At 38.4% G+C, this 27985-nt stretch overlaps 1 protein-coding gene across 2 annotated transcripts; it reads left to right on the forward strand.

Annotated features, from left to right (window-relative positions):
- Nucleotides 1–112: 112 nt before the first annotated feature.
- On the forward strand, nucleotides 113–27985 carry LOC123792926 (nephrocan-like). Of its 2 annotated transcripts, XM_087865419.1 has the most exons (5): nucleotides 113–384; nucleotides 1880–2012; nucleotides 9187–9334; nucleotides 18078–18979; nucleotides 27132–27985. In XM_087865419.1, exons 4-5 carry the CDS (start codon nucleotides 18078–18080, stop codon nucleotides 27577–27579), a joined length of 1350 nt encoding a protein of 449 aa, XP_087721545.1. In that variant the 5' UTR covers nucleotides 113–384; nucleotides 1880–2012; nucleotides 9187–9334; the 3' UTR covers nucleotides 27580–27985. The 2 variants fall into 2 exon arrangements, with proteins under 2 accessions (XP_087721545.1, XP_045654378.2); XM_045798422.2 differs by lacking the exons at nucleotides 113–384; nucleotides 1880–2012 and having other exon boundaries at nucleotides 9040–9334.

Consider the following 27985-nt stretch of genomic DNA (forward strand, 5'->3'; position numbering starts at 1 on the left):
CATGCGTAGCGAAGACCTAGGCGGACGCAACCTGGAGGGATGAAATGGGCGGGGCTAGGATGCGACCTTGGCCTATGAACAGCCTCTGCTTGGGACCGGCCCGTCAGCGGCCATATTGACAACTGGCAAACTCCTGGTTGAATCCCCGAGAAACGGGAACGCATCGTGTTTGCTTCCAAGTTGGAAAGGCCCGAGGAAGAGAGGGGTGTCCACGTCGCAGACATGAACGGCTTCCGCCCACTTGGGCGGGAGCCGTTCTAAAGTCCTCCGTGACAGTTGCTGCAGTGACGTCCAGGGGCAGGGAAGGGAATGTGAGGAAGGGCGGTGTGAGCATGCGCAATGGCCACGTTTTACCTTTCCATTACAGTTCCTGTGGAGGGTGAGGTGGGTGGATATACGGGCTCTTCTTGCTTAACCAGACACTAAATTCCGGGTGGAAACTGCCTGGAGCTGCGCGTTGAAGGACAGCGGCCGACCAGGTTTTGCTGAATTTATGCGAGACCTTTTGTCTTGTGATTAAGAATCCGGCAGACCTGGGTTCAAATTTTACACCCTGTCACCTATTAGCTGTCCCATTTGGTTGTATTCTTTAACCTCAAAGCCTTAGTTTCTAAAATTTATTTCACTCAGTAGTAAGGTTAAATGCTTAACTTAAGTGATTGGCACTTGGTATTCCTTAATATTGCACCACAGGTCATACGTTTCTAAAGGAACTGTTTTTAAAAGTGTACTTATTTCAACAACTGAAGTGTTCCCACAGTGACATTTCATAAAAACAAAACGATGAATATTCATAAATTGATAAATATATTGAATGCAGAGCCCCGTTGAGGCTTTGGAGACACACAAGTGAGATGTGAGCCTCACCCAGGCAGAGCTCGTAAGCTAGTGAGTTTAACCCTCACAGCTACAAACTGTATTTGAATTTTGTAGTACTTTGGAGGGTTTACAAACTGCTCTTTGCCATTAGCCCTATTCACTTCTAGAGTAGTCCAGTCTTAGAAAGGGAAGGAGAAATCAGAGTACGCTGGTGAGAATGGTCTGTCTTGCATTGCCTAAGGAAATAATTTTACTAGCCTACTATAGACTCCTGTGATATGGAACAGACTCTTCCAGTTGATCACCACCAAAGCCTGCATTGTGTACCCCTCGCCAACGCAATGACATTGAGGAATAAGAAATCATAGCTCTAGTTTGTTCTCTGGGTACTGCAGGGCACACTAAGTAACATTGGTCAATAAAGTCCTTTGGCTTCAACAAACTTAGCTAAGCAAAACTAACTGTGAGATATTTGCCTTTAGTTTAAATAGGCACCTTCACATAGGTTTTAATACACAATAAATAATATAAAACTAAAATATGCATCTTTTCTCATTTCATTCCAAATTAACTTTATTTTCATCTGCAATATTTCCAAGAACATCATCACTACAGTTACCAAGGTCCCAGCCACTTTCTCTGTACATATTATAGTTAGCAATGCATTTTCAGGAATTTGAAGTAAATAATTTAAAATTGGAGGGAAGCACATACATGGAATCACATTAAGAACAGCTTTCAGTTGTTGAATACATACTGTGTGTAAAGCATTATGCTATTTGCTTTAATTCTTTGACACAAAATCATATGAGGTAGTATTATTCACTTTTTAATAGATGATTTAACAGATGAGAGCTTAAGTATCTTGGTAAAGTTGTACAGCTAATAAGTGAGGTGAGATTTCAATCTAGTGGTCTCTTCCTCCAAAGTCTTAGCTATTAATCATGGAAGATAGAGGGATGAGGGAATATATTTCTTTTTGTATAAGTTACCAGCATAATAAATTGGCAAATCAATCCAAAAGTTTTTCTCTTTTCTTTTCTTTCTTTTTTTTTTTTAGAAGGCAGAAGGAGAGAGAATCCTAAGCAGGCTCCATCCCAGCACAGAGCCCTAGTGGGGCTTGATACCAGGACCCTGAGATCATGACCTGAGCCAAAATCAAGAGTCAGCGCTTAACTGACTGAGCCACCCAGGTACTCCTGTCCAAAAGTTTTTCTAAAAAAATATATATATATAATTTATTCCCACTTATAAGCCATATACAAATCTATTAATATGTAAGAAATATTACCAAAAAAGTAATTATAATGCTCATTTTCTGTTATCACTCTCTTTAGTTTGTATGGACAATCCTTGGAAATACATTCAATTTCTTTAAAAAGAAATATCATTCAACTTCCTATAATACTTTGTGGGTATGGCTGAAATGCATTTTAAGTGTTTATGCTTCCTGTGCTCTGATCCTTGGTGAATACCCCATTTTCAGGATTGTGAACCCAGTTCCAGTTCTGTTTACTACCTTCACAATTTCAACAAATCACACTCTCTGCGTCTCAAAATACTTTTATCTCATGTTGTCCCTTCTCATGATCCCACTAGGTAGCAGTTGCCACATCTCTGTGTGCTTGATATCTTGGTACTATGTGACTATTTCAATGTTCACAAGGTGCCCTCTATGTAGACATTATCTTTGGCCCACCTCTACTGGGGAATTTGCATTTCTGCAAGTCACAACCTAATATGGAAGGGAAAAGCAGGGTTTGACACTCAAGTGCTGCCATCTGTTGTCAGAGTGCTTTGCCTACATTTATTGCCTTCCCCCACCCCCATTGATAAATTTATTTATTTACCTATTTATTTATTTTTAATTGACTTATCTTGACCTACTCTAGAATTTGGAATTGTATGTAATCTCAATTCCTGTGGGATTTGTTTTCCTAGAAATAATAAAATGTTGATGCTTCTGTTTGCATTTGCATTGGCAGAAACTTCCAATAACTGTTCCATGAATCATGCTGATGTGATTAAAAATGTCTAATAGAACTTAAATGTGACAGTTTTGTTTTAGGAACTTATCCCTCCAGAATTCTGCCACAAGGTATTTCTGAGAATAAATAGGGTGGGAAATGAGGAAACTGTGAAAAAGAGAAGGTGCTAAGGATTTCTTGGGTGAGTACTGGTACTTAAGCTGTGAGGTTAGTGTAGAGTTCAAACATGTATCAGAGCATCTTCGATCGCAAGTCACTGTGTTGAATGGCCAGAGAAGATCCACTCTGGACCAGAGAGGGAGACTACCATTTATTAAACTCTACTGTGTGCCAGGCCCTGTACTAAGCTTTGCAGATTTCATTTAGTCTCTAGTAACCCCACCAGGAAAAAAGAAAAGGTAAAGTAAATGATGTTGGTTGCTATAAACAGTTGTATGATGAATAAAACCAAGGAAAATCCACTACCATTTTACTTGAGCAATGTGGATAAAGTCTTGGAATATCATGTTCATATGTATTATTTATAATATATTTATTCACATTTAATAACAATATGAAATTTCGAGATAGGCATAGTGAAGAAGTAAATCTGGGCAACCAAAAGTGATTTCTGAGCCTTATTCTCCTTCATAATTTCTTTTCTATATACATATAGAAAAACTGTTTGCCCTCTTCTTAAAACTTGAGAATTTTGGGACAGTGATTTAGGATTAGCTCAGACACCTCTTTCAGGAAACCTTCCTTTTTTCTTCTCATGTGGAGCTATAGATACCATCACCATTCAGTTTCCAGCAAACACCTGCTACAACACTCATATTTTTTTGGAGCCCCTTAGACTGTGAGCTCCTTGCAGCAGTAACTGTATCTTACTTATCTTTGAATTTCAGGTCCTAAAACAGAACATAGAATATGGTTGGGATGATGCAAGTATTTGTGGAATCAGTTTAATAATTAAGATATTACAACAGTCTACTTAAGAATCTAAAAACTGTCACTCTTCAAGACATAGCTTTGATACCTGCTGGAGAGCATAGTTAAACATATTTTTATATTGGCACAGGAGTTAGTAATATCTACAAAATACATGTTTGTCTTTATTGGAGTAATGTAATTGGAGTAAAAATTTGTCTTGAGTGTCAAACCCTGCTTTTCCCTTCCATATTAGGTTGTGACTTGCAGAAATGCAAATTCCCCAGTAGAGGTGGGCCAAAGATGATGTCTACATAGAGGGCACCTTGTGAACATAAGGAGTATTTCTTCTCAACCAAAAGAGAAAGGTTTATTTAACAATGATCTGGTTGATTTGACTAATAATGCACCCAGTATAATTTAAGCTTTGAGAATTATTTTACCTATTCCAAAGTTAAAACTTATGAGTGACTACATTTTTATGTTGCGTATCCAAACCTAAAGACAAAACATAACACAAAACAATTTTTGAAATCTCTAGTACTATGTTTTTTCCTTACTCAAGACCAACTACAACTGCTTTTCCACTTGTTACCTGATTTACATTCTTTATTTACCCTTTCCCACAACTCCAGGTTTGATTCAGCATTATCTAAAACCACCATTTATCAACAAAGGTCTCAGTGTTTACTAATCATTGATTCTTCCTCTTTCATCCACTGTCAAGTCACTGTTTATTTCTCAGATTGTCTAACTTTACAGGTCATACCTAGACTCCCCCTCATTTATGTTTCTTATAGATTAAGTCTACAAGAGGCCCAAAAAATTGCATTCTGAACACCATTTAACATTAGTTATCTTTTTTTTTTTTGCACTTAGATTAACAAATATAAGAATACCTTAAATTATCTCCTTAGAATTTTTATAGTCTTCCAAACGAACCAGTTAGAAAACTATAGGGAAGCAATCATACAAAAGCCATGTCACAAGAGTTGTTGGAAATGGAATTTGTTTGGCCCCAGTTGATTGTAACTCGTTCAGAGGTAATGAAGATGAAAAGACTTTTATAGTGGATGTTCATCACTATACATGGGGGGCTGCCCATATTTGAGCCCCCTTTCTCTGTTTAGAGAATTCCCTACCTTTTGTAACTTGGATATGGTAAACAGAGTCTTCTTCCCGTAACGAACTGAAATTGTCAGACAAGCACACTCTCCCAGCTCTGTGACAGGGGGCACATGCATATGATCTGGGGTCAGCTAACCAAAATAATCCACCTGGAATTTTTACCCTGGAGACAGTGAGTCAAGGCTTGGGACAATTCTTAGTTGGGAGGAGAGATGGGACTGGGAGTAGCAACATCCTTTATCAGTAGCAGCGGGGACACACAATTTCTGGTTCGGTGGTAGAAACCTGGGCATCCATGTTCTTTGGTGACACTAGATGAAAGTGTGATTTTTGCCTGTGATTCTGGCTATAAAGTCTTCCTTTTATTCTTGCCATTTCCAAATCTGGTTCCCTAGGTTTTCACAATTCTGTGTGCAATCCAGTTTTCAGTAATTCCCTTTTCTGCTTAAATTAGTCAGAATTGTTTTTCATTGCTTGTAACTAATGACCCGAACCAATACAACTATCATATACTGAGGCTTCCTTTTCACCCATGTCACCCTTGACATGCCTTAGTTCATTTCATCTATTCCTTTCTGTAGGATGGAGATTATTTCCCTTCATTTTATCTTCACTCGTAGAAGAAAAAATTGAGATAAAGAGAGGTTAAGTGACAGAAAAATTATTTTTTTATCTTACTTTAAACAGGCTCTTTTGTAATATTCTCAAGAAGGAAACAAGTCTGTTTGTTTGTTTGTTTCAAGATTTATTTATTTATTTATTTGAGAGGGAGAAAGAGAGCAAGGGTGAGGGACAGAGGGAGAGAGAGAGAACCCCAAGCAGACTTCCTGCTGAGCGCAGAGCCAACACAATGGGACTCGATCTCACGACCCTGAGATCAAGACCGCAGGTGAAATCAAGAGTCTGACACTCAACTGACTGAGCCACCCTGGCATCCCAAGAAGGAAACAAGTTTAAAAAGAATCATACTCATAATTTTTTGATTCTTTAAAATTTCTTTTCTTTTAACTCAGAAGAAGATTTTCATAAATTAAAGCCTTCTATTTAGCTCTTGGTTGGTCAGTTTTATGATAGGAATCACAAGCCAGTGCTTACAGACCCATGTGAGGGAAAATTTGGGTTAGTCAGTTACTTCTCTGGAATTCAGTTTCCTGTCTATAATGGGAACTAGCTGTTTGCTTTTAATAAACCAAGGAAGGCCAATATCCATTGAATTGAGACACACATTTGTATTTATTGTGGGATTTCTTTTTTTTTTTAAGATTTTATTTATTTATTCGACAGAGATAGAGACAGCCAGCGAGAGGGAACACAAGCAGGGGGAGTGGGAGAGGAAGAAGTAGGCTCCCAGTGGAGGAGCCAGATGTGGGGCTCGATCCCATAACGCCAGGATCACGCCCTGAACCGAAGGCAGATGCTTAACTGCTGTGCCACCCAGGCGCCCCTATTGTGGGATTTCTTAACGACGGCACTGTTGACATTTTGGATTTCTTGGTTCTTTGTTGTGTGGCTGTCCTGTACATCATACAGTGTTTAGTAGCAACCCTGGCCATTACTCTCTAGATGTCCCTGATACTGCCTATCCTCTCCCCATCACGACCACCTTTTATTGTCATAAAAAATGTCTCCAGGCATTGCCAAATTGCCCCTGGTTGAGAACCACTGGGTTATAGAAAGCAACAAATGAAGGGAGGCAAAGAGGGGGGATAAAGATAAAGAACAGAAGAAAACAAGTCCGGGAGGATCCTGGCTCAAGCCTCTAAACAAAAGACACAAATGTAATTCAATCCAAATTCAAATGCAAAGTATATGCTTTGAGATTGCAATCTTTCTTGTGCTGAAAGATTAAACCTAGATGCAGGGGTATATTCTGAGCAGTTGCTAGGTGAATCATTTGAGTTTCCATTCTTGAAAAAGACACCCGTGTTTCTTTACTAGGTTTCTCCTTGCCCAAAGAAGCCAAGCAATAATGATCAGATAAGGTGTTGTTAAATCTTCCTAAGACAAAAGTGTGAGATCTATGTCTCACACTTAGCCTTAGGGATCCATAAACTCAAGACCTAAAAACACAAGCTAAAGGTAGAGAAGTTTACACCTGGGGCCCTTGGTCAACATGGAAAGACTCCGCAAGTCTGCCAAAATCATGTCAGGAGCTGTGCAGGGCTGGCAGACTTTGTGGCTGCTTCTTAGCACAACATAACCCAGAGGGGCCTGGCGCCTCTGGAGAAGGTACCACAGAACATGCGGGTCCCTCAAACACCCAGGCTGTACATTGATACTTTACTTTCTCTGCAGGTTATGCTATCAATAAGACTTTGCCTTCTACCTGAAAAAAAAAAAAAAAGACTTTTTAGCTTCACTCTAAATAAATAGGCATGGCCTGGGGAACAAATGGAGCTTTTATTCTTCAAAACATTTTCAAACTTTTTATGCTCCAAATTATAAATATTTGTCATGTTCAAGTCAGGAAACAACCAAAAAATCCAACACTTAGTAGTTAATCAAACTGGGACGATACTCTTGATGGACTCTTAGACATTTAAGTTTTTATTTATGAAAACTATAACATCACATGAAAAATATAATAGTAAAAGGTGCAGAATATAAAGTTGTACACGAGTATGTTTACAACCTGATTAAATAAAACAGTGTAAAATAGGAACAGAGATAATGCCAAAATTGCAGGAAAGCTATGGAAATACCATGGAAGAAAAAAACGTTATACAGTATAATTTCAGGGCTCAGTCAAAGCAAAGGGTCTCCTGTGGTGACCAACAGAGGATAGGAAATGGAGCTCATCTCTGTGCTACGGAACAGAAATATTAGCTGTCACTGATGGCAGATGACAGCATAGGGCTTGGGAGGCATTTCCGTTTACGTAGCCATGAATTTACTCTTTTAGCAACACCAAAGAAAAAAAAGTGTTCCGTGAGTATTTCTCTTTGTTTTTTCAAAGTCTGGGCAGAGAAAAGAAACTGGAAAAATGTTTGATTGGGGCACAAGAGTAACACTGACTTTTTTTCCTCCTCCTTGCTCTTTTTTTTCCTAAATTTTCTCTTATTGAGCATGACTTTCCTATTTGAAGATTCTAAAATTAAAAAAAAATTAATTCTACCACTAGACAAGAGAAATAAATGATCAAGTTTGTCGAAAATCAGGATATTGATAGAAAACAAATCCCTTATCATTCCTTATCTCAGATAGTAAAAGAAAACAGAGGGAAAAAAAATCAGAGAAAAGGAGCAGACAAGTCTTTTGAGAAAAGCATATAGAAATCCTTACTCTGGAAATAGAATGAACTGATTATTAGAGCAAAGAAACTTTTGGCTTCAAAATGAAAACTGTAGCAAAGGGAGGTGGATTGAAGAGCACATCAGAAAAGCTTTTCAATATTAGAAAGGGTTTCTTTCCAGCCATCGGCTCAGGCCAACCGGCGTGGGGAAATTCAGGTCTTCCACCTGGCAGGAACAAGCTTTTCTATATAATCTTTTGCTTGAAATGCTTTTTAAATTCCTCAGCAGGGATGAGCCCAGCGAGTAGAAGAGCCTCAACAAAGGCATGCCTGGGACAAATGAAGCCTTCCTTCTGCCGTCAGGAGCACAAGTTCCTCTGAAGAAGCTAGAGGCCTTTTCTTCCATTATGACAAATAGATGAAGGTTAGGGACCCATTTTGATGTTTCATTCCCATCTGAGTCAACAATATTTTTGAATGGCAAAAATATTGTCAAAATATGATAGTGGGGTGGATCGAGTGATAGATGAACTGAACAAGTTATCTGTGGCTCTAAACCTCTCTCCTTGGTTTCACCTAGCAATAAAATGTGACTGGAGCACCAATAAGAAAGAGAAAACCTGCCCATTCCCCGCACTGGTTAATGGGAGAAGAAAACACCTGCCTATTGCAGGCCTACAAAAATGGTTTTAATACAGGGTCACAGAAAATGCAAAGGTTTATAGCCCACTATAAAACAGCTCTTTGTCTTTTCCCTCTAATTCCCTGGTGTCACATTTAACAAAACAAGGAAACTACAGATAGTAGAGGTGTTTGCAGATTAGCCTCCCAAGCCATAAATAACAGAGGGTTTTGCTCACCTACAAATATTAAGGCAGCTTATCAATGTTTAAGCCCTTTGTAATGGTTGCTAACATTTTAACCCAGGCAAATTGAGAATTTTTTCTTTCCTGTCTTCTTACATTGACAGAGCACACATTCATAAGATTCTATTATCAGATTTCATGGTATAAAGAGTGCGACATCACCGAAACACTCGCCTGCTGTCCGGGAGGCCCCGTTGTGGAAGATGCATCTGCTTTATGCTTCCCTTGTTCTGCTTTCTCTTAGCGCTGGTTCCCATCCTACCTGTCCCGGCCGATGTAGCTGCGATTCCAGGCAGTCGGTGCAGTGCTACAGGCTGACGGACGTGCCGTCAGCTCTTCCTTCCACCACCAAGAAGCTCTACATTAGCCACAGCAAGATTCAACACCTCCAGGTAACCGTTCTACGGTCAAGCTGCCACAGTCTTATTTTTTGAGGCTGGGTGAGGGGCGACTGTGGGGCTGTTAAGCTTCATTTAAATGATCAACGCTTAAAAGTGGTGGTTATCAAGCTTGGGTCGTGGCACTAACTATCTGCTTGCCCTTTACTGCTGAGATGGGTATATGCCTCTGGATATTTCTTTTTAAAGAAGCAATCAAAAACCATTAGAATCTATAATGAATGATGTTTTATTTCAGTTTTTATTTTTCAAAAAATGTAATTATGTTGTTGCAAAGTAAAAGTAAAGAAGTGGCTCTTTCTTAACAAAGAGAATTTGAGAGCAAATGGCATACTTAAGAATGAGTGCTTTCGGGGGATAAAAAGTAGTTTTGTTTATGCCATAGAAAGGTGATCCTCAAAGCATTGCAAGACTATCAAGATGAACCCCAGCATATGAGAATTATTTATAACAGACCCTACCTACCTGCCAGGCATCAGGGGCTTTGTGGAAACATCTATGGACGAATTATGTGTTTTTGTTTTGGCGCGTTTTTGCAGTACTTGTTCTATGAACTTTTAATTGTGACTTTTTAATTTATGCATACCTATTCAGAGTGCTGCAAAGAGTGCTATATAATTGTCTGACTTTTATAATAAAAAGAAACTTTTGCTTTTGGCCTTTGATATTCTGGAAGATGTGGAGAGACAAGGGTTCTTATCCTAATTTTTCCCTAGCCAGAGATATAATCATCTTAAGCAAGCAGTTTAAAAAATCTCTGGGCCTCATTTTTTACCTTTGTGAAGTAAGAAGGTTGGGTTAGATTGGGGATCCCGGGCTCCTTTTACCTGGAAAATTCTATGGCTCGCTGATTTTGTCTTTACTAGTCACTGCTCTTCCCTCCTAGATCCAAATCCCAAGATAAGGAAATACATCTCCGGGGTGCAGGTGCACAGAGTCAGCAGGGGGATGTACTTTCCCTTCAAAGAGAGACACCATCCCCTTTCATTTGGTTAAGAAATTTGAACGTAGGTGCGCCTAAACACGGAGAGTTTCAAGTATGTGGCGTGGTATTGACTTCAAGGCTCAGTAAGCAAAATTGCCTTGTGGACATGTTTACTCTCCTCTTGTAATCCAGTACTGCCTAACGCCAGAGAGCAAGTCTGACCCCGCCAGGTCTCAGCATTCAAGCAGGACAGCTGGTTAAAGGGCAAGATGCTTCAATATTTGTTCTGAGGGCCTGAGATGCCAAGAGCTGAAGTGTCAACTAAGCCCGGTAATGATCCTACCCTGTTGCTTTGCAGCCAGTAAGATGAAATTTTCCCTCTCATCAAGTTCAGTTACCAAATGAGTGCATTTGTCATTGGTTTACGTTCACTGAATGGCGACATTGCCACTTCCCTGACTTTAGCCCAGTTAATTGTCTCTCGGAAGGACAGTTTCAGCAAAGACGTTGATGAAAGACAAGATTGTTTTGTGAAGGAAATAAAAAGCTCTAAGCCATAATACATCTCTTTTAAAAACCCTTAGGTTTTAAATGACTATATTTTACCTGTTTTTGGTGAATATAATGTATGTTCTACAGAATCAGGTGCCTGTATTTCAAGAAAAAAAATATGTTAAAGTATCTTCAGATTAATAGCATTAGAAATTATATACATATGTATATACACACGTATCTACATATACATACACACATACATGCACACACCACATACAAACACACGTGTACACCCATGAATATATACACACATACATCTCAATTAAAAATGTTTCTATTACTTCTTCATATAACTTGTGTTGGGGACTGTGGATGCTGTGTTTGAGACTAGGGATAAAAGATGGAAAATTCACGGTTCCTGCCCTCAAGACATGAGGGCCTTTATTTTTCCATTCATCTGTAAAACTGCCTGCTTGTGAGGAGCCGTCGGGCTGTAACACTCCTTGTTTCTTCTTCCTTTGTCTCATACGGTGCCTCGGCCCCTTCCCTCCTGGCTTCTGTCTTGCTCTCCATGCTGAGTCCTGCCGCTTCTTGGTGCCGTCACCACAGCTGTCTACTCGGTGATATCATAATCATTATACCTGAAACTCCTCCACTCGGAAATCTCGAATTCCTCCAGTCTTTGGTCATTATCTATTGTGCTTTCAGCCTCCATACTCTGTACTTGTCTTGCCACCTCATGGAGACTTCTAACCCTACATCTACCCATGTTTTCCTCAGATCATTAGTTTATTTCTTAACCATCTTCTTTCCCATCCCCCCCTTTTTTTGCATCCCAAATTTAATTATCTCAACACCTATCCAGCAAAGCCTCAGTCTTAGATCAGAGGGATCACTTCCCCTTGTTTCTCTTATATCTGGATAGCCGGGTGCCGCTGGAGAGGATCACACAACCTCTCTTGTATGTGTATATAAATGTATGGTTTGGAACAACCAGAAATTTGTAGAAACACTGCAAATGTAAGGTCTCTGACCCCATCTGGGTCTTCAGTGTCACCCGTCTGTCCTTTCAGTTCTTCTTCAGGCTTTCCTACATTCCCTGCACATCTTCCAGAACTTCAGTACAGTTTGGGTGATCTTCTCAATCCCTGCCAGCCTCATTCTCACCCATGGTTGGCCTCCCATTTTACTAATCCTGACAAAACCGAGGCCATTAGTCTTGATCTCCTTCAACTCCTGCTCACTGTGGACTAACTTGTCTCCTTTCAATTCTGCAAACTCAGGGCAGCCCCCCACCCATGCCCTGGGGTCCATCCTCCTCACCTCGCCCTGGAACTTACTCCATCATTCTCCCCACACCCATATCTTCAGCTATTCTTTCCTTACTAGGGCCCTGTTCTAGCCTATAAATAGGCTCCTTTCATTACAATAAAAATAAAATTCTTTGGGGGCATCTGGGTGTCTCAGTTGGTTGAACATCTGACTCTTGATTTCAGTAGGTCGTGACCTCAGGGTTGTGGGATTGAGCCTTGCATCCGGCTCTGCACTCAGCAGGGAGTCCGCGTGAGAGTCTCTCTCTCCCTCTCCCCACCACTTGCATTCTTTCTCTCTCTCTCTCTCTCAAATAAATAAATAAATAAATCTTTAAAATAGAATAATTTTAATGCTACATCTCTTCCTGCTACTGTCTCTCTTTATTTGCAAAACTCCATAAAAGGATAATCTGTACTTACTGTCTCTACTTTACCTCCTATGTACTCTTTAATTCACCACTATCTGGTTTCTACCTACTCCATACAGTTAAAAACCTGTTCTCTCTAGGACATTGGCTCACTCCTATTTCTTGAAATTCTCACTCTTATTCCATGACACCACACTTTTATGTCCTCATGATTCCTCTCTGATCATTCTTTTCTGCCATTTTTATAGGTTTCTTTTCCTCCACTGCCCCTTATTTTTTTGGCTTGTCCAGAGGGTCTCAGTCCTCAGCCATTCCGTTTCTCACTATGTACACTCTCCTTAGGTGACTTCACTTTATGTAAGTAATGATGGCTCCCATAACTGAATGTCTAGTTCATGCCTTTCCCCCACGTTTCAGACTTATCCAGATGCATACTGGACCTCTTCGTATATGCATATCATCTCAAAATAACAAGCCCAAAACTGGAGTCAAACTATTCCCCTAGACCTGTGGTCTCTTGTCACTGGCTTCTTTCTCTTAAAATAATGCCCTCAGGGTTCACCTACATTGTAGCATACGTCAGAATGTCCTTCCTTTTAAAAACTAAATAATATTCCATAGTATGTATATACCACATTTTGTTTATCCCTTCATCAGTGGACGGACAATTGGGTTGTTTCCTGTTTTTGGCTATTATGCTCCAAACAACACTCATGTGCAAGTTTTTCTGTGGACATGTATTTTCATCTGCCTTGGGTGTATACCTAAGACTGAGATCTCCAGGCAATATGGTAACTATGTTTCACATTTTGAGGAACTGCCAGACTGTTTTCCAAAGTGGCTCCATTGTTTTGTATCCCTAGGGTAATGTATGATGGTTCTAGTTTCTCCAGATTCCTGCTAACATTTCTCATCTTTTTTTGGATCATAACCATCCCAGTGAGTATCTGGTAGTATCTCACTATGGTTTGACTTTCAAATCACTAGTGGTTAATATGTTGAGCATCTTTTGGTGTGCTAATGGACCATTTGCATATCTTTGTTGGGGAAAATGTCTATATGAATCCTTTGCCCATTTTTTTAAAATTTGGGTTCTTCGTCTTTTAATTATTGAGTTGTAAGAGTCCTTTATATATTCTAAATATAAATCTCCTATCAGATCTACTATCTGAGAAAATTTCCTCCCATTCTATGGTTGTTTGTTGTTGCTGTTCATTTTCTTAACGGTGTCCTTTAAAGCACAGAAGTTTTTAATTTCCAGTAAGTTCCATTTACTATTCTTTGTGTATGTCACTTTTGGTTTTCGTATCATATCTAAGCTAGCTTTTACCAAACCCAAGGTCATGAAAATTTATGTCTGTATTCTCTTCTAAGAGTTTTACAGTTTTGGCTCTTACATTTAGAGGACAAATAGGAGTGTCTTTAATGGCAGTCAATTAAAATGATTGTGCTTTACATCTTTTGTGGAAGGGGAGAAGCTACCTCAGATTCCTCCTGGGTAAGAAATAAATAAATAGAGTTGATCACCAGGTTGGGAGGATTATGGATTATTTTTATATTCTCTTCATACTTCCCAGAATTTTAAAATTGTTTACAGAGAACAAGTATTGATGATCAGAAAAAGAAGTTCCAACATTGTTTCACAGACTCCTTACTGGCTTGGTGCACACAGGTCTGCGGCTGTAACTATGAGAGTTTTTCGGTTATCATGTGGATGATGGACCTATAAGCAGCCCAAGAAAGTCTGTGGCCCTCTAATGTTTGCAGCGGGGTTACCAAGAACAAACCAGAAACAAAGCCTTTCATGAGAAAGACAGCAGGCCTTGCTTCTCTGTTCTACTTCGTTTTACTTGCCTTGCTTCTTTTTCACTTTTTCTATTTTATTGTAACTTTTATCTACATATATATTAGGTTCACTAAACTGTAAGAACGTATGACAGGAATTATACTTAGCTAAACTTCCTATACCTAATCATTAACACCAAGCCGTGCTTGCCTTGCTTTTTAAGCCACATTGAAAAAACCCACAGCAGCCTCCAGGTTAGCTTGAGGGCAAAAGCATCTCTCTCTTTTTTTTTTTTTTTTTTTATATCTCCTGAGCACAGTTCAGCTCAGTCCAGGGAAATGGAAAAAGCTGGTCTAGCAGAATTATTTTCCTTTGTCAGCTGTGTAAATTCAACTGAAAAGTTGAAAATCAGCGAGTATCTTCCCCACTGTTTGTGGTGCCAGAATTCTATATTCTTCTGCCAAATGCATGTCATAGCACTAAGGTTAAAACAAAAATATGTATGTTGGGATAAGGTAAATCTGAGTTGGAAGCTCAACCTTTCCACTTGCTAGCAAGAATACTTGGGCCAGTTATTTTACCTTCTTAAGCCTTAGTTTCCCTTTCCAAAAAGGGAATGATCATGCTTACACACAGGACTTTATAAAGATAACCATAGTGAATACTTAGAAAATGGTAGCCATTTTTTTTAAGATTTTATTTTTAAGTAATCTCTACACCCACCGTGGGGCTTGAACTCACAACCCTGAGATCAAGAGTTGCGTGCTCCTCCAACTGAGCCAGCCAGGCGCCCCTGGAAGATGGTAACCATTTTAATTAATAATAACCAAAAGTAATCTGCATTGACTGACAAAAAGAGAAAAGAAAAATCTCTATGCCTAATAAAAGAAAACAACTGTCCACTGGATTCAGTTAAGAACACGAATTATGTTTACTGTTTAGGACAATCTGTACACTTAACGAATAGAAATGAAGACAAATTGACGGTCTGATACCATACTTTGTCTAGTTCCCAAATAAGTTGCCCATTCAGATCCATGTCACCCCTGAGACTTGCTGCATACTCAGCAGTCTTTTAGGGTTTGTGGAAGTATTAATAGCTCCAAGTTCTTATGGGAGATCAGCAATCTAAGAAGTGAAGATCTTTGTCTAGAGTCGTTTCTGACTTTATATGAAAGAAAGCCTAGAAACGGCACTTTGAATGAAAGTGTATTAAAGAACAATCTTGGGCAGGTCTTTTAATTTGCGGGGGGAGGCTGAAATTCTTCATCACTTAAATGGGAGATTTGAACTAGATAATCTCTAAAATTTCTGCTTTTCTAAATCTCTATGATTTGTGTCTAGATTTTGTCTTTTTTTGGAAAATAGTAATTGTAGACCAGATGCAATAGAAAATAGTAAGTTGAGGAAGAAAGAATTTAGAGTTCAGTCTGTTTAGAGTCCAACAGACCATGTTGAAATTCTCAACTCTTTCAAGTTAGATAATAGCAAACTTGCAGGGTTATTAGAAGAATTTGTGATAATGTACTGTTAATAAACAAAATTCAACTGAGTACATTGAAAGATCTAATAAATAAGTGACTCTTGAATCAGGCAGCTTCTCATCTAGCAGGCAGAGAGATGCTCCCAGAAGTTGTACCAAATGGGAGGATTTATAGGCAGGAGGGTGGAGCAAGGGAGTTATTAACAAGACAGTAAGTAAGGTTGGTATCAGGTCAGGTCAAGTTCCTTTTGGGGAGAAGGGAAGGGCAGGGTTTTTATCATGATGGTATGTCACTAATGCTGACCAGCAAATTTCAAATTGACTGTTAAAAGGTCACAGTCTTAGGAGAGGTTAAAACAGTAATTAAGTCTTGGTTTGCTGTCATGGGTGGGGGCAAATGACTCCATTTGGGGCTTGTGTTTTTCTTTTTTAACAATATAGAAAAGTACTTGGCACTTGTAGATATTCAACAAGTGCAAGAAAAAATGATTATTATTATTGGGACTAGGACTAATTAATACATCTGACAAATCATTAAGAAAATATCACACGTTAACAGCAATATACAAACCAAGGCAGCTGCCAAAACTATTATGATTAAAAACATCTATTTATGGAAATTTTAACATGAGATTCTTCTAAAGGAGTATCATATTAGGAGAATCTTTAAAATATACCATAATTCACATCACACGTCCTCCTAGGATATATGTGATGTAAAATTAACCCACCTTGAAGTTGTTAATCATGCATTGATTTTACAAAAGGGCTCAACTAAATAATTAAATCAAACATTTAAAAACTGTGGATAGTAAGACATAAAATTGTACATTAAAAAAACTTTTTTAGAGATTTTATTTATTTATTTGAGAGAGAGAGCATAAGCAGGGGGAGCTGCAGAGAGGGAGAAGCAGGCTCCCCATGGAGCACTTTGGAGCAGAGAGCCCAACTCGGGGCTCCATTGCAGGACCCTGGGATTATGACCAGAGCCAAAGGCAGTTGCTTAACCAACTGAGCCACCCAGGTGCTCTGTGCCCTGAACATTTTAGTTCAATTGAATTCTAAAGCAGGTTGAAAATTTTGTGACTCTTTGTCAAGCTGAAGAAAACTTGGAACGATTCCTCTTTCTGCCGAGAGATGATCTTACTCTAAGAACCAAGTACCAAGGATTACATCATCCTGGAAAAGACATAGATGGCAAGGTAGGAGGTTGACAGATATGTGAAAAGATAGGAGTGCTTGAACTTGCAACACATGGAGAAAGTATAACAGATCTGATCATTTCTAAAATCAAGGAGAGGAGTAGCATTAGGTCTGAGATATATGCACGAATGGAGTCTTTGCTCTACAGACATGGAGACACATGTATCCTGCTTGTTTCTTCATGGATCTTTTTCATCAGTGGAGTGCAGATTGAGGGGTAGGGAATAAAGAGGCTAGGCTAGTTTTTCAAACTGTAATATAGCTGAAAATGTTTCTCTAATAGGCCCATCCCAGTGATAGCAGTGTCTAGCACATTTAAAATTTTTACTTTTAATGCTTAAAAATTTTTTAATGTAATTTATAACTTAAAAAAATCTAAACAATGCAAAATGAATATAGTAAAAATCTCTTGTAATTTTACACTATTGAGTTAGCAACTGCTAATAGTTTGGTGAAAGATTTCCAGATTGTTCCCATTCTGGGCTGTTAGAAGATGGTGCCACGAAGAACATCCTATTGTATAAATCACTGTGCAACTTGTAAGTACTTCTGGCTAGAAATAAACTTGCCGGGTCAGAGAATATGCAGCAAAAGTTGGCTAATATTATGTCTACCAATACTGTGTGAAAGTGCTTAATGTATTTTTGATATCTTACACTGTTAACAATCATAAATAAAAAATAGTCAGGACCTGGGACACCGGGCTGGCTCAGTCAGTGGATCATGCAACTCTTGATCTTGGAGTTGTGAGTTCGAGCCCCACATCAGATGTAGAGATTACTTAAAAATAAAATCTTAAAAAAAAAAAAAAGTCATGGGGCACCTGGGTGGCTCAGTCAGTTAAGAGCCTGCCTCTGGCTCAGGTCATGATCTCAGGGTGCTAGGATCGAGCCCCGTGTTGGGCTCCCTGCTCAGTGGGGAATCAGCTTCTCCCTCTTCTTCTCCCACTGCCTCTTCCACCACTCATGCTCTCTCTCTCAAATAAATTTTTAAAGATCAGGACCTGAGTTTCCATCCTTTTCCAAGAGATCATTTTAAATAGATCCTGAAGAGAAATCTGCAGTATCATTAGTATTGAATGATAATGTATAGAATATTTTTTTCCACAATAATCTTAATTTACTGCTTCTCTCTCTTTGTGACCCATCCCTGCCTTTTTTATAGATGTCTAGCTTCACCAGAATGTTGGCTTTAGAAGATTTTGTTCTGATGGCCAGTGGAACAGAGTCTGTAGAAAATGACACCTTCAAAACTCTGAGTACCTTGAAGACCTTGGAACTCTGGAAAAATAAGTTAAGACAAGTCCCCAGGATTCTCCCAGCCAGTCTCGAAGTGTTAAAACTAAACGACAATTCAATATATGTCCTACACAGATCCGATTTTGAAGGACTGAAGGAATTAAAAATCCTTGAACTGAAAAACAATCTGATCTCTTCTCTGTCTCCCAGCACGCTCTCCCCGCTTGTCAGTTTGCAGAGTTTGATGGTAGACGACAACAGGATCGAATCTGTCGCCGGACCGCTGGCACTTCCCCACCTGAAAAGTATGAGCATGGAGAATAACAGACTCCATCTTGTACCAGCTAGCTTCCTCACTTCTCTCCAGTCTCTGCAATTTCTCAGCTTCAGTGGTAACTTGCTGACAAAAATCCCCATTAATCTGCCCAAATCTCTGCTCTCTTTAAAAATGGAGAGAAACCGGCTCAAAGTGGTAAGGTTTCGAGATATGAAACACTTGGAGAATCTCTCCCACCTTTACCTGTCAGCAAACTCACTCTCCTCCATCGATGGGGCGCAGATACTTGCCAATTTAACTACTCTTGAGATGTCCCAAAACCAGGTTCAAATGTTGCCCTTCAGACTACCAGCAAGGCTACAGAAACTAGACATTAGCGACAACCTGATTCAGAGGGTTACAGCACAAGACTTCCAGGACCTCCGAGACTTGAAACACCTGTTTCTGGACAACAACATTGTTAGCTTGTTTGAAGCTGGAGCCCTGCAGATGTGTTCCCAGCTCTCCAACCTGGCGTTGGAGCAGAACCTGCTGCTGTCTATACCTCTAAGGTGAGTGGCAGTTATTATTTATGGTGACTATTTCAAACGTTTTCTGAAGGTCAGGGCAATGAAGCACACTATGCAAGCAAGAAAAAATAGCGCAAATATAAATGATCTGATCAAGGCTGTCCTAGGGCTCAAGGGTAGAGATTTTAGACAGGGTTTTGGAATCTCCAGCCCTCTAACTAAATCCTACACTAACTTAATTTATCTTGCCTGTCGGATAAGACAGCAGCAGATGAGATCTATGTTTGAAAATAGGCAATGCTACTTTAGTGAAGTATGCTAACACATGTAATATGGGATATTTCCTGTAAAAGTGTGTTTTGGTTTTTAAGTATGTGGCCTGGGATCCAGCAACAGGCAGACTAGGTACATGCTTAGCCACTAGCAAAGCGAGGATACGAAAAAGAAATGAAGGGGAAATGTAGTAAGATATTTGTGTTTTTATAAGTGTTGAAATAGTAGTTATGAAAAAAAATCACAAGGGTATAATCTAATCTTGTATTCACTTTGAATTGTGTATTTGGAAGCCTCATGTGCTTCTCAGCACTGTGATCTTTAAAGGACTTAAACTGGGCTCTGCTTGTTTCTCTGTGGGTCTGCCTGTGGGTACGCGAGTCCATCTGGGTTGGTCTCACCTTGTGTTTTGGCTGTCTCTCTCATAAACACATGGGCACGTGCGCACACAGACACAAACACACACCCTCACACTCTGACACTTAATTTCTCTTCCCAAATATCCCTCCCTCTGCGCCCAACCCACTGTTCTGTTTCCTCACCCAGTCATAATCTATAACTAAAGTACATGTTGACATTAACTGATCCTTTTTTATGTAAACCTTATTCCATGTTCTACATGTATGAAATAGATAAATTAAAAAACGGTAGAAGAAAAAAACCCTATTACCCTCTTAGGAAGAGAATGTTGTTAATTATACATGCCTATCAGTGGATTCATTTTCCTTTTGGTGCTTTATAGGAAAAGAAAGGCACCTTGCTCTGTTGATTATCATTATCAAATTGCTTCTAATTAACATACCAACTTCTGGCTTCTATGGAATCCTATGGCACTGCATTTACTTATTTTCATTTTGTTATCAATGAGAAAGGGAGAAATTATCTTTGATGTGTACAGATGTTCATTTTTTCTAGTTGAAAAAAAGATTTTATTATATAGTATGGTAGCTGTACCCAATGCAAAACACCAGAAAGTAATTTTTATAATGGAAAACAGTATTTTAAAATATATATTGAGGGTTATTTGAAATTAATCCATTTTTTTAAGGCATAAGCATGTGCATACAATTAATGTACTTTACCAGGCACGTGGGATACACCAGTGCAATAAAAAATAAAACTTCTTGTTCTATACAGCTTAAATTCCAGCAGGGAAGTAGTAACAATAAACAGAATGTGTAAGTACATAACACTGAGATGGTGTTAAGGGCTATAGTTAGCAACAACAACAAAGGGCAGGACTACCAGGTTCAGGAGAGTGGGGGTGGCTAGCTGCAATTTTAAATAGGGTAAGCATGGTAACTCTCATGAAAATGTAAGCTTTGAGCAAAAACTGGAAGGAGGTGAGAGATTTAGCTGTGAAGCTGTTTGGGGGGGAAAGGAGGGAGAAGTATTCGAGACAGAACAGCCAATACAAAGGCCCTAAGGCAAAAAACATGCCTGCAGTGTTTCAAGACTCTAGTACTTGTTATTTCAATAATTTCTCTACTATGTTTCAAGCCTTATTTTCTAACACTATATACCCCTACTCCAAGAAAAAAAAAAATCATGTATAGAGTAAAACCTCATAAAATAGGTTGAGAAGTGAATGCTATCATCAGGGATTCCCAATGGGCTGCTACAGCCTTGGCAAAGTTGTGAACGCAGTGGACTTCTCTATTCAGGTGGCTTTTAGAAAGCATTTGGTTGAGTAATCCTGCTAAGTTTAATGAGTGAAAAGTAGCTTAATTATTTACTCCTGCCAGGGCATTTGTGTGTTTTAATAAGTGACTACAGAAAGCACAATGCTTTTGCCCAATGGAGTGTATAATAGAATTGCAAGCCTGAGCTAACCATAATTCTCAAATCTGACTCCATATTACAATTATCTGGAGAACTTTAAAACAAGCATACTTATGCCCAGACCTCACTTCAAACCAATTAAAGCAGACAATCCAGGATTGGTGCCCAGGCATCAGTATTTTTAAAAAGCTCCCCGGATGAATTTAATGTGTAGCCAGGGTGGAGAAGCAATGAGCAAGAACAATGAGCAAGGGACATGAGATGAGAGTGGGCTTTTCCTATGAGGCTTAAATGAAGCAGCACAACTGTCTGTTCTGTGAAAGAACTTGGCCAGCTATGAGAGCAATGTGTTCCTTGTAGAAAGTGATTTTTAAATTCCTCATCAAGCCCCCCTCCCGCTTCCAGGCTTTTCTTTGAATTGGAAAGTGGGAATGGCCCAGAAAAGTTTTTCCCTGATTTTCCTCTCATAAAACATTAAAACACAATACTGTTTTTTATTTTTGAATGTTAAGACTTTAATTTATGAGCTTAAAACTGTACACTTTTATTTGCATGGGGCTTATTCATACATAAAATTGTACTTTAAAATTCAGTTTCGTATTAATAAGCTACAATCACAGGCAACCTATCCACAGCTAGTTGCTAACCTAACCTAACTTGTTGCTAGTGGTTACCATCCTACCACAAGTCACAAATCCCTTCTCTTGCCTACCATCCTCCATTCTACATTTCAGCAAGGAAATGATAGCAGACAGTTTTAGGTACACAGATATTCAAATATCTACTACATTTGCCTCAATATACTAACTGAGATAGAAAATAATACCTAGTATTAAGTACTGACTAACCCAGCAGTGAATTTATATGCATGTGTTATTCCCCGTTACTTCTTAGAATAATCCTGTGAACGTAGGCACGTTTTTAAACTATTATTTTATGGATTAGAACATTAAGGTATCAGAGAGGTATCAAGAAACTTCTCAAAATCACATCATCAGTAAGTGGGGGAGTCAGGATGAAACATGGTCGTCTAACTCCAGAGCCAGGAAATTTTAGCCACCCCATGATCCCCTGCCCCTGAGATTTACTCTGGTCTAACCAATACCTGGTACTACTTAAAAACTTAGAACACCCAAGACCTGGGTCTCACTTTTGCTGTTTCATTTTATTTTACCAGTCTGCAGCTCAGTGAACAACTGTAAGTTACATCATCTTTTCTTTATCCACAATTTGGATCATTCAAATCCAGAATAGCTCTCTGCAACCTAAAGCAGGCATAGCATTTTATCTTACTTATACTCAGGTGCCCTCTACTGGTAAAATGAGGTATACCCCTTTTTACTCTAAAAAGCAACAGACTCAAAGAACAAATAGCATTTTGAGAAGCAGGTTTGTCTTAAAATCAGGGGTACCTTTCTCTATAAATCAGACTTAATAAAGACAAATTCTATCAAAGCCATATATATGACTGCCCTCAGTTCACAAAACCAGGATATTGGTGATTTCTCTTACAATGTCATTTTAGTTAAAATGCCCATCGAAACACGAAAGAAAAAAAAATTGAGGAAGAAAGGTACAAATTTTGGCTCCGCAGCCTAGAACAGATCATTGTATTTGTATAAAAGGAAACTTGGCTTTCTCATTTTCATTAGCTAACATTTATTATGTGATTTCTGTGTACTGGGCACTTTCATCTATAGGGTGGAAAATCAGAAGCTTTAAGCTCAGTAACTTACCTGAAGTCACGTACTGGAAAATAGAATGGCCAAAGTGAGAACTCAGGTCTTAGTTAGTAGACTTGACTCTCTGGTTTACTTTACCATATCTTTCCTCACTGCTCTCCCTTATGCTTGCAAGGGCAATAGAATCTTGCTTACTGCCACACCCTCTGTTAATAATCCATCTTTTCTTGCAAAAAAAAAAAAAAAGCTATACATAAGATTTTTCCGTATGACTTTGAGGGATGTACCCTATATCAGTTGGTATGTGCACCAAATTGCATTGTCTTGGGGACTGACTTCAAATTAAATGTAACTATCAAATGGTTAAAATGTATGAAGTGATTTTCCCTGGTCAATCACTTTACTTTTTAAGGTAAATTTTATTCCAGCTAAGGAGAAGTCACTTTAAATAAATAAGACTATAAAATACTCAAAAGCACAAATACTATATATGTATATGCACTGGCTAGCTTAGGATATAAATATAAAGTGTGTAAGCATCGGATGACTGGCACCACAACAATAAATTTCACTGAATACTCAAAGGCAGGAATGTACGTTCAGTGCGTTCACACTCTATGAAAATAGCAACCAGATGGTATTTCAAGGACCTTTTTTTTTTTCTATACAACTTTCCCCCTTCTTATACTTCACAAACAGAATAGCACTTAATATGGAGCTGTTGAATAGCCGAAAAAATTTCAGGTTCACAATTGTAATTCTTTTTTACTTTTTATCAATAGACATTAGCATGACATTTTTCAAATTTGTATCCACAGTTAAAAAAAGTTTTCTCCTGATTACAAAGCAATACCCATTCAAGGTTGAAAACTTTGTGGGCTGGAAAATGAAAAACCATCCATAATTGCTCAACCAGAGCCCATGTCTAGACATAATTTGTTTTTATGTCCTTGGGATCATTCAGTTTTATTTTCTGTTTTTTCTATTTAACATTATAGAGGATTTTTCTTTCCCTTTTCCACTTTTCCCAAGTATTACATTGGACCCAATGTAATATAAATTTATTTATTTATTTATTTTTATTATTTATTCAGTGTGTTGCAGTCATTTAAAGTTGCTAGTCTCTTTTGATTCTCAAATTGTTCCATATTCTTCTAGTGGGAGCCTCTCCAAGCTGGTCCCTGGGTTCATGAGACATGCTTCCATTAGTTCTCTTTTTTAAAAATTGTGGTAAAATACACATAAAATTGACTTAACCGTTTTTAACTGTACTAATGCAGTGTTGTCAAGTACCTCATATGGTTGTGCAATTGGTTTCTGGGACTTTTTCATTTTGCAAAACTGAAACTCCACACTCATTAAACAACTCCCCATTACCTCTTCCCCCAGCCCCTGAAAACCACTATCATGCTTTCTGTTTCTATGAATTTGACTATTCTAGTTATGTCATATAAGTGGAATCATAATAGTTGTCTTTTTTTGTGAGGCTTTTTTCACTTAGCGTAATGTCCTCAGGGTTTATCCATGTTGTAGCATGTACCAGAATTTCCTTCCTTTTTAAAGTTAATATTCCATTGTATGTACATATTGTGTTTTGCTTATCCATTCATCCGTCAATGTGCTTCCACATTTTAGCTATTGCGAATTCAATGTGGGTATACAACATGTAAATAATGTATAATATTATTTAATATGTAAATACCTCTTTGAGACCAATCATGCTTTCAGTTCTTCTGTGTATATACCCAGAAACGGAATCGCTGGATCATGTGGTAATTCTGTTTTTAATGTTTTGGGGAAGCGCCTCATACTGTTTACCATAGCACCTGCGCCATTTTCCATTCTCACCGACAGCACACGAAGCTTCCAATTTCTCCACATCCTCATCAACACTTATTATTTTCTGGCTTTTTGATAGCAGCCATTGTGATGGATGTTCCATCAATCTTGGAACATGCTTTTGCATTCTGGCTTAGATGTTCTGGCTTACATTGCCCCAGACATGGAATCAGTCATTTCTCTAGGAAGCCTTGCTTCTTTTAAGTGGAAACTGGAATTCTGAAATTAAAATCTGGGTGCTCAGTGAGCTCATGCTCTTGGAGTAGCATTGCCATTTGGGTGTAATATTACTTCTAGATCCTTCCAGTATGCACAACCAGAAAATAAATTTTTAAAGGGATGAATTCACATTAACATCTCCAGTTCATAGTTAACATTAGAGGGCTTTTCTTATTTTATATTTGTATCTTTTCTTTTACAATGAAATTTTGGTTCTTAATGATATGACTATATTTACTTATTTGTTTTGTCTTAGAATATTCATTAAAAAGGTTTCAAAATTTCATTACTAACAGCAGTATGAATAATAAACGTGGTGAGAGAAATTTCCTTGCAGATCCTTTTGTCCTTAGTGCCTAAGGCTTAGATAGATCCATGAAGGTTATTCAGTCCGAGTAATTTTTCTTTCTTTTATGTGGTTATATACCAACATTACCATTTGATTAATTAATTAGATATGTTTGTTTCTGTTGGTGTTCAATTTTAGGGCTTGATTCTGTTTTACCTTATTTGTTTTGTGAACATGTGAAACATTAACATGATTCAAAAGTTAAAACCATATGCATACACTTCCTATAAGTAACCATTTTTATTCACTTCTGGGTTATCATTCTTTTTTTTACTCAATATAAGCAAATATACATATATATATGTATTCTCATTTCTCTCTCACACAAAAACTGGCATACTATACATACTATTCCACTTCTTGCTTTTTTCCCTTTAACAATATTTCTGGAAATCATTTTATGATAATTCTTAGGGATGAGTCCCTTTCTTTTTTAAGACTACATAGTAGTTTTTACTGTTGAACTGGGTAGTTTCCAATATTTTGCTATTATAAATACTACCATAATAAATGCACATATGCTGTTCTGTATTTATGGAGTCATATCTTCAGAGTGTATACCTAGAAGTGAGATGGCTAGGTGGAGGGTAAATGCACAAGTTATTTTGTTAGCCTTTGCTAAAATCTCCTCCATAGGGTCTGTGCCATAAGACATGCTCCATAGTGTCCCACCAAGCAATTTATGAGAATTTGCCCACAGAATGTATTGCTAAGGATTAAGGTTTGTTTGTTTGTTTGTTGTTGTTCTGTTTTGTTTTTACCAATCTGGTAGATGAGAAATGGCATCTCTGTGTGGCTTTATTTTTCATTTCTCTATTCTGAGTATGGTTGAAGACTTAAGGGCTTTTTTTCCTGTTTATGTACTTCCACTCATGCCTTTTGCCCATTTTTTAGTCTCATTTTAAAATCTTTTCTTCTTACCTTTTAAGAGTCTTTTACATATTAGGGAGATTAGCTCTTTGGGTTATAAGATGCAGATATTTCCCCTAGTTTATCATTTATCTTTTTTACTTTGCATATGTCTTTTGCCATACACCATTTCTTTTCTTTTTTTGTTGTTATTTTTAAATGTAGTTGATTCATAGAATTAGTATTTTAAAAATTATTTAAATATATGATTTTTATTGTCACATAATAGTCTATTATCTCTTAATTTCCATATTAGTGGACATTAGTCTTTACCCTTTTTTTGCTGGTATAAATATAATTAAATATATGACAAGCATATATGTAAATAAGTCTCTATTTGCTTCTACTATTTCCTAGGTTGAAAGGCATGATGTTATTTTTTTTTTAAGATTTTATTTATTCATTCGACAGAGAGAGAGACAGCCAGTGAGAGAGGGAACACAAGCAGGGGGAGTGGGAGAGGAAGAAGCAGGCTCCCAGCAGAAGAGCCTGATGTGGGGCTTGATCCCAGAACACCGGGATCATGCCCTGAGCCGAAGGCAGACGCTTAACGACTGAGCCACCCAGGCGCCCCAGGCATGATGTTATTTAAATTGGATACGTGTTGCCAAATTGTTTCCAAGGTGGTACCAAGTTAAATCAACAGAGTTTAAGTTCTTACCTCACAACACCTTCAGCAAGAATAAATTTTAAAATTTAAAACCAAAATGTTGCTCTAATTTCATACATAAAACGTTGCATCATTTTTTCATTGCCTTTTATATTCATGAAGAACCATACTTTTGCATGTTTTTATTCCATACTTTTACTTCTCCTATACATTATGGACTCATGGCCTTTGCCAAGTAAAAATTGGCTACTTTTTGCTTATCAATTTGTTTACATGATCCTGTCTGACAAGACAAGAAATGAGAGAGTCTTATGGCTAGGAACCAGAACACTCAGAGGGTTAGAAGACAAGACCTATCAGAAAGGTTAAAGACCCATATATACTTAATTTTTCAAAACGAAGCTTGTTTTCTAGCTTCTCCCAGGGCACAACGGTACAGAGAAGGCTGGTGTTGCTCAAGCTGAGTTGCTTTGGTAGGTATGGAATGGTGGTGATGGCTCCGTCTCCCATCCTGTTTCCATGCTTTTGCAGGCTTCCAGGGACCTTAGCCAGGCTGGACCTAAAGGGCAATGCCATCCAGGATATTGCTGAGAGAGAGCTCAAGGATCTAAAGCAGCTTCAGGTTCTCAACCTTAGGAACAACAAGATTTCTGCCTTAGACCTCAACGTCTTGGAGGGGTTGCCTCGCCTCAGACACCTGTATCTGGACGGAAATCCGTGGAATTGCACCTGTAGTCTCGTAAGAGCAAGGGAGATCCTGAAGGCCAAGGGCACGGATGTGAGGGGAGGACAATGTGCTGCACCAGCCGAACAACAAGGAGAGAGCTGGATGTCCTCCAAGAAGATCATGAGACAATGTGAGCATCACTTACAACTGACCGAGAAAAACAAAGAGACCAAAAAGAAATCAAAACCGGAAGAGCATTCCAGCATCAGAATCAACATGGATGATGATTATTATGATTATGAAATAGATTAAGTATGAGCTTTGTTTACAGTTTAGGAAAAGCTTTTTTTTAATAGACTTCATTTTAGAGCAGTTTTAGGTTCATAGCAAAATCGAGAGTAAGGTGTAGAGATTTCCCATATACTTCCTACTTCCACACCTCTAGGGCCTCCCCCATTGCTACATTCCCCTTCAGAGTGGGACGTTTATTACAACTGAAGAACCTGAATTGACACATCATCATCACCTAACGTCCATGGTTCACACTAGAGTTCGCTCTTGGTGCTGCACATACTGGGGATTTGGACAAATGTATGATGAGATGTATCTATCATTATAGTATCACACAGCATAGTTTCACCGCTTTAAAAATGCTCTGTGTACCAGAAAAAGTTTTATAGTGCTCAATCTCTTAAGCAGAAATATACAATAAATTTAG

The sequence above is a fragment of the Ursus americanus genome, chromosome 11, assembly GCF_024610735.1.
Source record: "Ursus americanus isolate L20-20 chromosome 11, mUrsAme1.1.p, whole genome shotgun sequence".
Lineage (NCBI taxonomy): Eukaryota > Metazoa > Chordata > Mammalia > Carnivora > Ursidae > Ursus > Ursus americanus.